The sequence below is a fragment of the Nicotiana sylvestris genome, chromosome 7 (assembly GCF_000393655.2).
Source record: "Nicotiana sylvestris chromosome 7, ASM39365v2, whole genome shotgun sequence".
NCBI classification, from domain to species: domain Eukaryota; kingdom Viridiplantae; phylum Streptophyta; class Magnoliopsida; order Solanales; family Solanaceae; genus Nicotiana; species Nicotiana sylvestris.
The window spans coordinates 165258509-165273365 of record NC_091063.1 but is presented as its reverse complement, the minus strand read 5'-3'; the positions used below and the strand labels follow the sequence as shown (position 1 = coordinate 165273365).

The 14857-nt window shown below is 36.8% G+C and overlaps 1 protein-coding gene across 1 annotated transcript; it reads left to right on the top strand.

Moving 5' to 3' along the window:
* The first annotated feature begins 2678 nt into the window (after positions 1–2678).
* On the top strand, positions 2679–5257 carry LOC104231809 (uncharacterized). Its single transcript, XM_009784864.2, has 3 exons — positions 2679–3482; positions 3866–4411; positions 4918–5257. The coding sequence occupies exons 1-3, from the start codon at positions 2679–2681 to the stop codon at positions 5074–5076; spliced, it is 1509 nt and encodes a 502-aa protein (XP_009783166.1). The 3' UTR covers positions 5077–5257.
* The last annotated feature ends 9600 nt before the right edge of the window (positions 5258–14857 follow it).

Sequence of the window (14857 nt, the reverse complement as noted above, 5' to 3'; positions counted from 1 at the left end):
GCCAAAATAACTTCAAATCACAAATAAAACTCATAAGAAATAATTCCAGATAATAAAGCTTCAATCTTTAATAAAAGCTAAAAAGTCAACCCCTTGGGCCCACACCTCAATACCCGATAAAATTCATAAAACCCGAACACCCGTTCCGATATGAGTTCAAGCATACCATAATTATAAAATTCCGATACTAATTTGTCCCTCAAATCACCATTTTACATTTTGAAAGATTTTTTCAAAAAATTCCATTTTTCTCAACTCAAAACACTAATTATAAGATATAATCATGAAATATAATAAATTTCGGGTGAAGAACACTTACTCCAATGATTTGAAAACCATCGAAGAATCGCTAAAAATCGAGCTTTACAACTCAAGATATGGTACAAATGATCAATCCTCGATTTGGAAGATATATTCTGTAGCCCAGTGATTTGTACATCGCGATCACAGAACTAAACATGCGATCACGAAGAAGAAACAAAACTGCCCAAAAACATGTATTACGCGATCACTAACTAACTTGTGCGATGGCGAAGAAGAGGCAAATAGCGGTGTCATAATGTGCTACGCGAACGTAACAGGGGACGCGAACACGATGATGGAAAATTCAAACGTAAGCGATCGCGAAATATTACCTACGAACGCGAAGAAGAACCACGCCTAGCTCCCACAACAGGAGATCGTGGCAGCATACATGCGATCTCATAGAGTACCTGGAGCATCACAAAACCAACAACTCTAAACATGACGAATGACACGAAGCCCATCCGAAATACACCCGAGCCCCCCTGGGACCCCGTAGAAATATACCATCAAGTTCCATAATATAACATGGACACGCTCGAGATCTCAAATCATATCAACCAACGTCGAAACTACGAATCGCACCACGAATCGAACTTATGACTTTCAAATCTTCCAACTTCCAAAACTCGTGTCGAAACCTATCAAGTCAACCCGGAATGACGTCAAATTTTGCATGTAAGTTTCAAATGACATAATGGAGCTAATTCAACACTCAAAATCGCATTCTGGCCCTGATACCACTAAAGTCAACTCTTGGTCAAACCTTTTAACCTTCCAAAACTTGAACTTCCAAATTTTCGCCGAAATGCTTCAGATTACCATACAGACCTCGAAATCTAAATCCGGACGCACGTCTAAGTCCAGAATCACCATACAAAACTATTGGAACTATCAAAACTTCAGTCCGGAATCGTTTACATAAAAGTCAAATTCCGGTCAACTCTTATCGCTTATGCTCATAAAACAAGAATCATTCTTCCAATTTGATCCTGAATCATCCAGAAGTCGAACTTGATCACACACACGTCATAACACATAGTACGAAGCTGCTCGAGACATTACGCCGCCGAATGGAACGCTAATTCTCAAAACGACTGGCCGAGTCATTATATTTGTGAATAAAGTCCCACATAAAAAGTAGAAAAGAAAAATGATCTACTTATAAAGAGTTGGATATTCTTAATGTTGTGAGGTCTTTTAGGAAAAACCGAGCAAGCTTGGTTCAAAACGGATAATATCACACCATTTAAGAGTATCTTTAGACTGTTTTAGTCCAATCGATGGTAGCTAATACGAGGAGATGACAGAAGTAAAGAGATGAAGTTGGGATTTTATTGGAATGAAGAGTTTTGTGGAGATTATAAAAAATATAAAAGGGATAAAAATGTAAAACAGTACTTGTTCAAATTCAAATAGCCTTTAAGCTAAAATCTATAACTTGGAGTTGTCCATCTTGTGACTGTTGGCTTATTTCAAAAGTATTTTTAAGCTGATTTAACTAACTTTTAAGCCAATTTAAGCATCCTCTAAATCTGGGCCTGATTCTAAAGATCTATATTAAGCCAGTTGCCGTATATCTTACTTATTAATAGCGTACGCACTTCCTCTATGTAATCGTCATTGTAGATATTGATCCAAAGTTCAAATCTCAATGTATACTTTAAAGGTTGCATGGGTTATCTAACTCATCCAATAAAAATTTCATTAAAGGGGTGACCCAAAATTGTTACTACTGCAACTTGGCTACCATATTGGATTAAATCACCCAATGAAAATAATGTTTTCAGGTTAGCTCGAATTGCATAATACAAGTTATTCCTCGAGATTTGAACAGTTGCGCACTAAGTCCTCCGTCTCGATAAAATTTTATTTACCTAAGTAAGAGACAACGAGCTTAAATTTTTATATGTAAATATTTATACAATAACAACATAACTAGTGTAATTTTACAAGTAGGATCTAGGAGGATAGTAAGTGTGTAGACTTTATCATACCTTGTAAAGTTAGAAAGTTTGTTTCGGATAAGCCATGGCTCAAGGAAAGCATTTCAAAGCAGTTATGAGCTTATACACTCACATAAAATCACGTTACTCAAATTTTATTTATAAATAACTTTTCATAAAAAGTGAAATTTGTACTTTTAAATAAGAAAAATTATCTACTACAACAAAAAAATAATACTATATAACCTTATAGTATTTTTTTTTTCATGCACATAAATTAAGCTCAAATAAAACGTAAGTATGAAATCTGATTAAAAAAACAAATACCTTAACTACGTAGAAATAAAGCAGCACGAAATAGGATGCAAGCCTTTAGGTTTTAAGTAGAAAACCAAAATCCATTTAACAAAGAGTCATACTCTTTACAAAATGAAGGAGATATCTCCCCGGAAACGTTACGTCCCTTTCCCTAATAACCGCAAATTAGTCCCAAAACTTTGCACCATTTTTATTGTCAAGAGCTTTCTAATTTCCATCTGCTTCGTGGCCTCCATTTATCTAATAGTATCCTTCACTGTTAATTTCTCCGACAGTGAAGAATATATCAGCAAAGAAGAAGAAAAAGAAAAAGAAACAACCATATCCCACATCGTGTTTGGCATCAGAGGGTCCGCTAAAGCATGGAACAACCGCTCACGTTACTCTGAGCTCTGGTGGAGACCAAATGTAACGCGAGGGTTCGTGTGGCTCGATGAAAAGCCCCACGACAACGAGCCATGGTCTGAAACTTTCCCACCTTATAGGGTTTCTCAAGACACGTCCAAATTCAAGTACACTTGTTGGTTTGGTGACAGGTCAGCTGTGAGGATTGCGAGGATTGTAAAGGAGAGCTTTGAACTAGGTTTAAAGAATGTGAGGTGGTTCGTAATGGGAGATGATGATACTGTGTTTTTTCCAGAGAATTTGGTGACGGTTTTGGCTAAATATGATCACAACCAAATGTATTACATTGGTGGGAATTCCGAAAGCGTAGAGACCGACGTAGTATTTTCCTACAGTATGGCTTACGGCGGTGGCGGCTTTGCTATTAGCTACCCTCTCGCGGCGGATCTCGTGAAGATTTTGGATAGTTGCATTAATCGCTACCATTACCTGTTCAGTTCAGATCAAAAGATAGGTAGTTGTGTAGCTGAGATTGGCGTTTCTCTCACCAAAGAACCCGGTTTCCACCAGGTATAAATACAATCTTTAAAAATAATTTAACTTTTAAACTTTTCAATTTTACCTAATGAAATACTCCTTCCGTTCCGGTCTATATGAAATTATTTCCTTTTTGGTCTATTCCAAAAAGTGACTCCTTTCTAAATTTGAAAACAATTTAGCTTAAATTTACAATTCTACCCTTAATGAGAAGTTTTATTAACCACATAAATACTCCGGGCTCCTTTTTAACTAGTTTAGGACCACAAATTCCAAAAATCTGCATTTTTCTTAAACTCTGTGCCCAGTCAAACAGGTTCACATAAATTGGAACGAAGGGAGTAATTTGTAGCCATACAAATAGCTAAAGCTTTTTTTCTACTACAAATTTTAAAAGTCTTCCTTTCTTTCTTAAGATGGATATACACGGAAGTCCAAGAGGGCTTTTGGCAGCACATCCCGTGGCGCCACTGGTCTCACTGCACCATCTGGACGTGTATGTGTTACAACCTTTGATTCCTTCAATGAGCCGATTTGAGTCAGTGAAGAAGGTGATTGAGGCTTACAACAAGGACCCAAGTCGGACGTTGCAACATAGTTTGTGCTATGACCTAAAGAGAAACTGGTCATTATCAGTGTCATGGGGATTCTCAGTTCAATTATATCCGTGGCTGATGAATGCAAGAGAATTAGAGATGCCAATGCAGACATTCAAGACATGGAAAGGATCTGAAGAACCATTCACATTCAATACTCGGCCAAACAATGTAGAACCATGCAAGAGTCCTATAGAGTACTACTTGGATCAAGTTCTTGACCTTCGCAATGGTGAAACCTTGACCAGTTATAATACCATTACTGGTATTAACAAGCAATGTGAGAATCAAAACTATAGACCAGCTTTAGCAGTTCATATGGTTAATATCACCGCGTCAATGCTATCTCCCGAAGTATGGAGACAGGTAAATTTCTACTTCCCGTATTTCAGTTTATGCGAATCTGTTTGTCTAGGCTTGAGAAAAGAAAGTTTTTTTTTGGAACTCAAGGTCTTTATAAGAGTACTCTCTCTTTATGCGAAATTAAAGTCACGGCCACTATTCTATCTCCTCAAGTATGGAGAAAGGTAAATTTCTACTCAATTAATTCGTTCCAGGGAATCATATTTGAGTAGATACATGAAGTTTAAAAAAGGAAAAAATAATTTTGGAACTTCTGGTCTTAAATATGCTATGTTAAGGTTAAATTGGTCTATTTATTTTTTTGAAGTAGACAAAAATGAAAATAATTTCACGTAAAATGAAACAAAGTGATTAATTTATTTATTTTGATGAAATCTTTCTTAATTATTAATTTTACTAACATAAGATTGACGACTATACATCTATAAATTTTCCATCTCAAATTTATAAACCATTTTTTGGTTTTTGAAGAATTTAATTATGGCGAACTCATTTGTACGAAAAAATAGGCACCACGACGACAATGTTGCGAAGTGATCAATGAAGAAGATGGTATTAGGAGCAGCTTACACATCAGAATCAGAGGTTGCAATAAGTGGGAATCAGTAACGCCGCCCTTTTACGACAAGTATGGAGACTTTGCCTATTTTCAGAGAATGGTTCGATGAATGAAAGTGAAAATTTTCAGTGGCTATATCTGGGAGAGGAAATTGAAATCCTTACTAACCAATTGTATCCTCCCCCTTTATCCATTGTGTTTTAAGATTTTACATGGCGAATCTTTTTGTATTTTCAATGTTATATGCCCTAAACTTTGAATCCGTCAATACATATCAGTCATAACTAATATATTCTCCGTGCATATACTTTGTTATTCTCTAGTGTAGAAACTCGTATACGTATTTTTCCTTGATCGATACTCAAATTTATTATCACCAATATAATAAACATACGCTAACGCTGCAACTGTAAAAGCTATTCCGTCCGTAATATCTTTCTATACGATTTAGCACCTATGATTGTGGAGGATCTATGTGGAGGATCTATGAGTACTTAAGGTTAAAGACTATATGGTGCAATGTTTATTAGGTATACCTTTACCTTTGTAATTGAGTTGGGGTTTCAATTCCCATTCTCACGTTTGTTTTTTCCTCCCCTTTTTTTAGAATTGGGTTGACCCATCCCATGTCTTGTGTCTCTTCTTGCGTTTTTGTAGCTAAGCACTTCTTTTCTTTTTCTTCCTTTCTTTGTTTAGTTTATTGTTTAAAATTTCCAAAGGCTCAGACATTAAAATATTATTCTCCCTTTGTTGCTGCAATGTTTTATAAAATTAAACTAAATATCTATATTGTACAATTGTTTTTTTTTAAATGGAACTTTTAATTTTATAAGTATAATAAGTTTAATGGTAAGAATATAAAAAGAAGGGATAAAGACCAGATTTGTTCGTCTACTCTACTAAATTGTTCACGTTTATACCTAGTTCTACTATGTATTCAAATACGTCTCTACCGTTAAAGAAAGTAAATAAATTTATCCCCAATCCTAACATAGTTCCATCATGGCACTGGGACCTTTCTCTTTTAACCGCCAACTAAGCAAATTTCCAACCCAAATTAAAAAGAACTGTTCCTAACCCGACTATCCAAGAACCCGATTTAATAAATGTGTTTATTAAATACCTTTTGCTGATGGGTAAGATCGCGTGGATCTCACTTTTCCCAACGTGTATAAGGGTTGCCGAACTCCGGCGATCGTCTTTATCAGCATAATTTCTTCATCCTCTCTGGCCATCTTCATTTTCTCAGTTTCTGTGCCACGGTGGATCTCTGTTATGGTTGGGGGCAAATTTATTTACTTTCTTAATGGTAGAGAAGTATTTGGACACATAGTAAAATTAGGTATAAACGTACATAATTTATCAAAGTAGAGGGACAAATTTAGCCTTTAATTTATCCCTAAAAAGAACACTCAAATTTATATTATGGCTCCAATATTGATTTTTGTTTTTGCAATCCTGAATTCGCCCCTGCCTATGGTTTAACTAAAATCAGTTTATCTATCATTATTGAAAATCGCACTGGTTGTTCAGCTGGGCACTCCTTGTTTGCATATGTAACCTTTCAAAGTAAATTTTAGTTTTTCTTTTATTTTTCTATATACTTGCCACGTGTGCTGCTGGCCTGAAATCACTTTATTTTGGACGAGTTTAACTTATGATCATATTTGACCTATTATCAGTGTTTAAAAAGTGTTTTCGGGGCGAGCTCTGGAGCGAAACATACCAAAAATGCCATGAAGCGATGGTGGGGTAAAAGTCTCTAGAGGCGTACGACGCCAAAATTTGATCACACCCAACTATGTCTCCTAAGAGGACTAGCGGTCATTGCAAATATAATCTGGTTTACTGTCACGATCCAAAAGTCCCTCCGAACCTAGTCTCTAAACTAGGTAAGCCTAACATTAACTTAAATAACATTGATATTTGCCAACTTTAAATTCAATAACTCTTAACAATTTACAATTCTCAAAACCGGTGGTACAAGTCACAAGTCTTTCTAAGAGTAGTTGTACAAAATAAATACATCATTGTTCCGAAAGAAAGGGAACAAATGGAAATAAGTACAATTGAAGGTGACTCCGAGGCTTGTGAACACTGTAGCAGGTTTACCTTGAGTCTCCACCGCAACGACTCGCATAACTGCTACCGATCAAATACTTGGATCTGTACACAAAAATGTACAAAAGTGTAGTATGAGCACACCACAACGGTACCCAGTAAGTATCAAGACTAACCTCGGTAGGGTAGTGACATGGAACAGTCAAGGCACCTACTGGTCAAATAAACTGAGCAGGATATAACGATAAACTATTGAGATATGATAACAAGGTAATATCAGCAGTAGGGAAAAAACTCAACCACAAAGAGTAGAAACGATAAAGGGAAACACTGATGGAAACGAAGATAACTAAGTAAGTTAACACCAACATAGTTGGGACACAAACAAGTAAAATGTACTCAAATAAGAAAGGCGATGTCAATTTAATAAATCATATCATTTCGGATGCATAATTCCAGCCATCTCAAACTCGATGTCTCATATCATAACCTCAACTACCAAACCTTTAGCACACCCGGCACCTCGTGCCCACATATTTCTATCTCACTTTGCGCAACGACGTTCTCATGTTACTCAGTACATAGGGTCCATAACCAATGCAATTAAGATGTTCAAGGAGTCTGATATACATAACAAAAATAAAGTACGTTTTCTAAACCAACTAGGAACTCAACAAGAGAAGATGGAGTTATTATTAGAAATCATTTGAATAAAGAAGGTACCATTTTCAATTACGATACGACATCAGATGATTTATTACCTTTAACATGGGATTTGATAAATTAATTTTGTTAAACTCCTCTTAAGTAAAGTACAACCTCAACGGTTTAACGAAATTTGATTGATAAACTAATTGAGTTAAAAATATAACAATTATTGAAATTTGAAGTATTGAAATATATATATACATATATATATATATATATATATATACATATATATATATATATATATACGGCGACGTTTTGTAAACACTATCGATTCTAACACAAAGGATCACAGCAGTAAAGGAATCTAAACAGTTAAAACACTTGAATTGGTAACAACAACTACAACGGAGATAAAATAATCACAGAAGGAGTAAAACTCAACGCAGAGATAACAACCGGGGATCTCCCAAAATACCGTCATGTAGTCCCAGATGTAAATACTCGCGGATCTCTCAGTATCCTCCGTATACGAGCTAGGGATCTCTTGGTATCCTCAATATATGTGCTGGGGATCTCTTGATATCCCGAGGATCTCTTTGTATCCTCAATATATGTGGTAGGGATATCTTAGTATCCCGAGGATCTTTTAGTATCCTACCTATATAAGTGTTGGGGATCTCTTGGTATCCTGAGGATCTCTTGGTATCCTCAATATAAGTGCTAGGGATCTCTTGGTATCCTGAGGATCTCTTGGTATCCTCAATATAAGTGAAGGGGGATCTCCCGGGATATCATCCCGTAGTCCCAAAGTAAACATGCAGGAGGATCTCCCGGGATATCGTCCCGTAGTCCCAAAGTAAACACACAACAGCAACACGAGGAATACTCAAAAACAATCCAACAACCCAATCACAAGGAATTCCACCACCAAGAGTATGAACACGCCAACAAGAGAATCACGAAAAAACCAATAAGTGCAATACCCTTAACAAAACAATGAGACACAACAGGCACGTGATACCTACACTGACAACCACAACAATTTGGACTCATAGCATATATACACAGAGTCATAGAGGAATTTACAATTTAGAGATAACAAAATGATAAGAAGAACAATCGCTTCAACTAAGGCAAATAAGGGAAAGTAACAAGTATGAGTTAGAGGGAAGCTAACAATATCGTATGGAGCATATAGAGGCAAATTAAGCAATTAAGAAACTCAATCATAACGGAATATTTCCCACATAATGGACATAAGGACCTAAGAACCTTAAAAGAAAATTTTCCACAAATATGTCTGAGCTTACACTCGTCACCTCACGTGCACGGACTACAAATAGCATAGAAGACTCAAAAACCTAAGGGGAAGTCCCCCACACAAGGTTAGGCAAGATACTTACCGCAATTCGGATGATTCAATACTTAATTTAGCTTTTTTTTTTAGCAATTCTTCAATGCTCGGCTCAATCTAGCCAAAAATGACTTGAATACATCTAACAATGCAAGAGAAAATAATTCCAATTAACAAAACTATGATTCAAAGATGTTTCGTTTTTGAATAATCTCAAAATTCCCTGTAGATCAAAAAATATAAACTTCCGAAGTAGGACCAGCGATCCTGCAGAACATTTTGATGTGCGGTCGCACACCATTTTGTGCGGTCCATACTGAGGTCCGTGATCCGCACTCCCAAAAGTACCAGGACCATCTTAGAGTACCGAAATTCCCGAACTCGCTCAAAATTCACCCCGAAACTCATCCGAGACCCTTGGGACCTCAACCAAATGTACCAACAAATCCCATAACATCATCAAAATTTAGTCGAGCCTTCGAATTACTCAAAACAACACCAAAAACCAAATCCACCTCGGGTTCAACCCTAAGGAATTAGAAACTTTCAAATTCTACAAACAACGCCGAAACCTATCAAATCAAGTCCAATTGACCCCAAATTTTTGCACACAAGTCATAAATAACATAATGGAGCTATTCCAACTTCTTGAGTTAGATTTTGATCTCGATATCAAAAGGTCAACCCCTCAGTCAAATTTCCAAACTTCGACTTCTCGTGTTTACCATTTCAAGCCTAATTAAACTACAAATTTCCAAATAATTTTCCGGGCACGCTCCTAAGTCCAAAATCACCATACAGAGCTATTGGAGTTATCAAAAATCCATTCCGAACCCGAACCAATCTCCCCGGAAAGTTACATAAGAATCGTGAAGCATGAATTTAGTGGTAAATGGGGAAACGAGGTTGTACTTATTCAAAATGACTGGTCGGGTCGTTACATTCTCCCCCTCTTAAAACATATGTTCTTCCCCGAACGTACCAAGATTATTCTTGGGTTACCAAATTTGACATTACCGCATTCGACATAAGTCCGACAACACCATTTCAATTGAGATTATTTCCTTTATCTATATTTGTAAACTTTACGACCAAATTTCTTTCACTCTAATCATTTCCATAAAGGTCCGATTTTTCACATCAACACACGATATTAGTATTGACTGGCTATAGCAACTCGTGCCTTTGCACCCATCAAATCTAGGGTGCTACATTCTCCCCCACTTAGGGTCATTCGTCCTCAAATAAGAAGTAGAGTCCGTCCTCAAACACATAATGTAACTTATCTCTTTCTTTGCACATCTCAATGTCCTAAATTTTTCTAACTCCCAAATGTTTCAAAAATTTCGGCAGAGTTTCCCCTGTAATTGGTCATATCCACCTGTCAGAGTAACACCAAAACAACTCCTAACAACACATCCACAACTCAACAAATCACCACAATGTATATATCAATAACACTAATCTCCGCATTATAAGCGTGACATTATCATAAAGATATCTGGACATGAAACACATCATATGTATGACCTTAACCACATCTTTAGTTTTAATAGTTGTACATAATCGATTACAAAATTGCCAATTAACCTCAGGTTAGCAAAATCTCATTTCAAACCTCCACTTTACTAACAACAAGGCATGAGGACTTCATAATTACTTATTCAAATTAATGACTCACATTTAACGCCACCTGGGAACACACCTCGTAGGCTAAAATTTAATAATTACAATACAATTTGGCAAATTATGCATGGAGATATTGTCGCGCCCCCTTTTTCTCACAAAATCGGGTTTATGACATTTGGGAGGACAATTCATTCCTTTTGGAAATTGGGTTTGATTTGAAGAGTCGCCACCTAATTGTTAAAATATATTAGGACACTAGGAAGGGTTTGTTTTGAGTAACTAGAGATTGGGTAAGGGCTCGAAATTATCCCAAGGGGAAGGTGTTAGGCACCCCTCAGGATCCACTAGTGTGGTTCCCGGCCAAACTATTGATGTGAGTTAAGTGCAAATAATACATAGGCAAGTAAAGGCTTCAAATAAGAGGGGATTTTCATGTAATGGTTACAAATAAACAAAAGTAAGAAGAAGGAACTAAAAGAGTTGATTTCCTTAAAAGAAATCGTTTTTAATTTTTTTTAAAATAAACAAAGAAAACAAAGGAAAGGGGCGGGGGGGGGGGGGGGGTCCTAGGTTTATTGATAATATGGATAACCCCACACAACATTCGGTAATCACTCCTCAGTGAGGGGCTACACGTGATGTTATCGCGTGGTCATCATATCCATATCTACCCTTTCCCACCCCGTTAAGGTATTAAAGCGCGGAATGGTCTCGTTTACTTATTGCATGCTATTACCTGCCCCAATCCTATCAGTCCCGAAGGCACTTGGGACTACTAATCCTAAAGGGAGGAGGTATTGGGCTCATTTGTGGTTTCAAAAGGTAAAATACTAAGGCGACAAACAAAACACATATAGCAAGTTTGGGGAAGCATCTAAACAAATAAAAGGCTCAGACAGACCTCCTTTAAACCAAAGAAAGCACATAATGTAGCATGACTTGCATGTACTGTTTAGGGTCTGATTAAAACTTAAAAGGTTGAGGCAGACTGATTTATTATATAGTTCAGGATAAGAAGCCCGAATCAGGCCCGCCAGCTGGTTGTAGCACATAAAATCTGATTCAGCTTATAAGCTTTCACCTTATGGCTTGCCTAAGTGTTAGACGAAGACCCTATAGGCATGATATCTACTGATTTCAGAAACAAGGATATGAGCTGATTACATATTGATTTAAGAAAAGTTGTCAATTATTAAAAGAGGGCGAGTTTTAGCAAAAGATCATAAGCTCTGCAACTGGTAATGCATTATTATTGCTGGTTTTAGACTCATAAGCGAGTGAGGCGATTCAGATTTGATTAAAGCTCCTATAGGCATGCTCTCTATGCGTTTTTCGACTTTAGAACACTTTTATAGACATAGAGAAATGCAGAAATCCTACAAACATGATATCTAGGTATTGTATATTTTATGGACATGATATCTAATTGCAGTTGGTTATTTAAGACCTATAAATATGTTTGCCTAATGAAAAGTGGATATGCAAGATTCATAAAGACATATAGGCATATTTATCTATATATGTATATGTAGAATTCAGATTTCGAGTAATTATGGACATGATACATGAGAGGATGCATGATTCCTATTGACACGATATCTATATGAGAGTGCAGAAATTCAGGAAATTCTATATATGAGAATGAAGGATTCCTATAGACATGGTATCTATATGGAAGTGTAGAAATCAGAGATTCCTATAGACATGGTTATCTACATGGAAATACAGAAATTCAGAAACTCCTTTAGGCAGGTTATCTACCCCTTTTTGCATACATGGTTACCCCTCCCTTTTTCACTAGCCATCATCGCGAGTTTTCATTACAAGGTTATTACAGCCTAGAAAAATAAAGTAAAGTAAAGAAAATACATCAGAAATTAAAAAGTACAACGAAGGAGGGCCTGATTCAGACTTCCTGTCTGAAATATGAAGTAAACCAACTCTAAGAGATTATGTTTCAAAGCCTTTCTCCCATTTGGATGTGTCAAAGTTCCCTAAGAGTCTCATATGAACTCCGAGCAGCACTTACACCCAAATATATTATTGGATTAAGACATAGTGCAGTGTGGAAGGGCCAGCCCTCAGGTGTCCAAGTTTAGAGGGAACTCAAGGTCCCAAGGCAAGGCTCACAAAATGGGGCAGAACTTAGAGACTAAGAGAGAGTGCAAGTGCAGAAATAGAGTGCTGAAAGGGGAAAAGGAAAGGGAAATAGCTTAAATCAGCACACGTAGGGGTGTAGGGGAAGGGGGAATTTGCAAGAGCAAAAGAAAAGTAGGCTGATAGGCACACCCATCAATGGAAGATGTTGGCACACCCTCCAGCCTGTTTGCTTAGAGGTTAAGACCCCATTGGTTCAAACTCAATTCATGGGAAACAACTCACATTGCCATTCTTTAAGTCACAACTCTCAAACACATAGGGGTAATGGGGATAGGGAGCAAGGATTCACAGCAGAAACAGACAGAAAGATATAAGCGTACTAACTTAAATATTGAACTTTACAGAAATAGTAAAGTAGACATGGATATAAAAGCTGTAAATGAACACATTATGATGATGCTGAAGCTTAAATTAGGACATACCAGTTTCAAAGAAACAAATAGAGAAAATGCAGTAGTCTTGCAAAACAGGCCACAATGCAGACAAGAAGAGAATATTATTATGAGAGAGTATAAGTTTAGAAGGATTCTCAGTTGATGATGAGTTTGTGAAAGAGTTGTGCATTTATAGTGTAAAAATCAGGCAGAAATAAGGTAGGAAAGTAGTTAAGGAACTAATCATCAATTAGGAATCAATCACACAAGATTTCCTTTAATTAAGGAATTCAGATTCAAACGGGAAAACTATTTAAGGGAAGAAGTCAAATAACTATCTTGTGCAAAGCATGAAATTAGGGGCAAATACATAAAAAGTTATTTAAGGACAGAACTTGAAATACACGGTTGTACAAGTAAGGTAAGAAAATCAATTAGTAGCCAGTAAATCAAAGGTAAACATGCAGGAGGATCTCCCGGGATATCGTCCCGTAGTCCCAAAGTAAACACACAACAGCAACACGAGGAATACTCAAAAACAATCCAACAACCCAACCACAAGGAATTCCACCACCAAGAGTATGAACACGCCAACAAGAGAATCACGAAAAAACCAATAAGTGCAATACCCTTAACAAAACAATGAGACACAACAGGCACATGATACCTACACTGACAACCACAACAATTTGGACTCATAGCATATATATATACACAGAGTCATAGAGGAATTTACAATTTAGAGATAACAAAATGATAAGAAGAACAATCGCTTCAACTAAGGCAAATAAGGGAAAGTAACAAGTATGAGTTAGAGGGAAGCTAACAATATCGTATGGAGCATATAGAGGCAAATTAAGCAATTAAGAAACTCAATCATAACGGAATATTTCCCACATAATGGACATAAGGACCTAAGAACCTTAAAAGAAAATTTTCCACAAATATGTCTGAGCTTACACTCGTCACCTCACGTGCACGGACTACAAATAGCATAGAAGACTCAAAAACCTAAGGGGAAGTCCCCCACACAAGGTTAGGCAAGATACTTACCGCAATTCGGATGATTCAATACTTAATTTAGCTTTTTTTTTTAGCAATTCTTCAATGCTCGGCTCAATCTAGCCAAAAATGACTTGAATACATCTAACAATGCAAGAGAAAATAATTCCAATTAACAAAACTATGATTCAAAGATGATTCGTTTTTGAATAATCTCAAAATTCCCTGTAGATCAAAAAATATAAACTTCCGAAGTAGGACCAGCGATCCTGCAGAACATTTTGATGTGCGGTCGCACACCATTTTGTCCGGTCCATACTGAGGTCCGTGATCCGCACTCCCAAAAGTACCAGGACCATCTTAGAGTACCGAAATTCCCGAACTCGCTCAAAATTCACCCCGAAACTCATCCGAGACCCTTGGGACCTCAACCAAATATACCAACACATCCCATAACATCATCAAAATTTAGTCGAGCCTTCGAATTACTCAAAACAACACCAAAAACCAAATCCACCTCGGGTTCAAGCCTAAGGAATTAGAAACTTTCAAATTCTACAAACAACGCCGAAACCTATCAAATCAAGTCCAATTGACCCCAAATTTTTGCACACAAGTCATAAATAACATAATGGAGCTATTCCAACTTCTTGAGTCAG

Coding starts and splice junctions, on each gene's coding strand:
- LOC104231809 (XM_009784864.2), top strand. CDS start 2,679: ATGAAGGAGATATCTCCCCGGAAACGTTACGTCCCTTTCCCTAATAAC. Junction 3,483..3,865: donor AAGAACCCGGTTTCCACCAG/GTATAAATACAA, acceptor TTCTTTCTTAAG/ATGGATATACACGGAAGTCC. Junction 4,412..4,917: donor CTCCCGAAGTATGGAGACAG/GTAAATTTCTAC, acceptor ACGAAAAAATAG/GCACCACGACGACAATGTTG.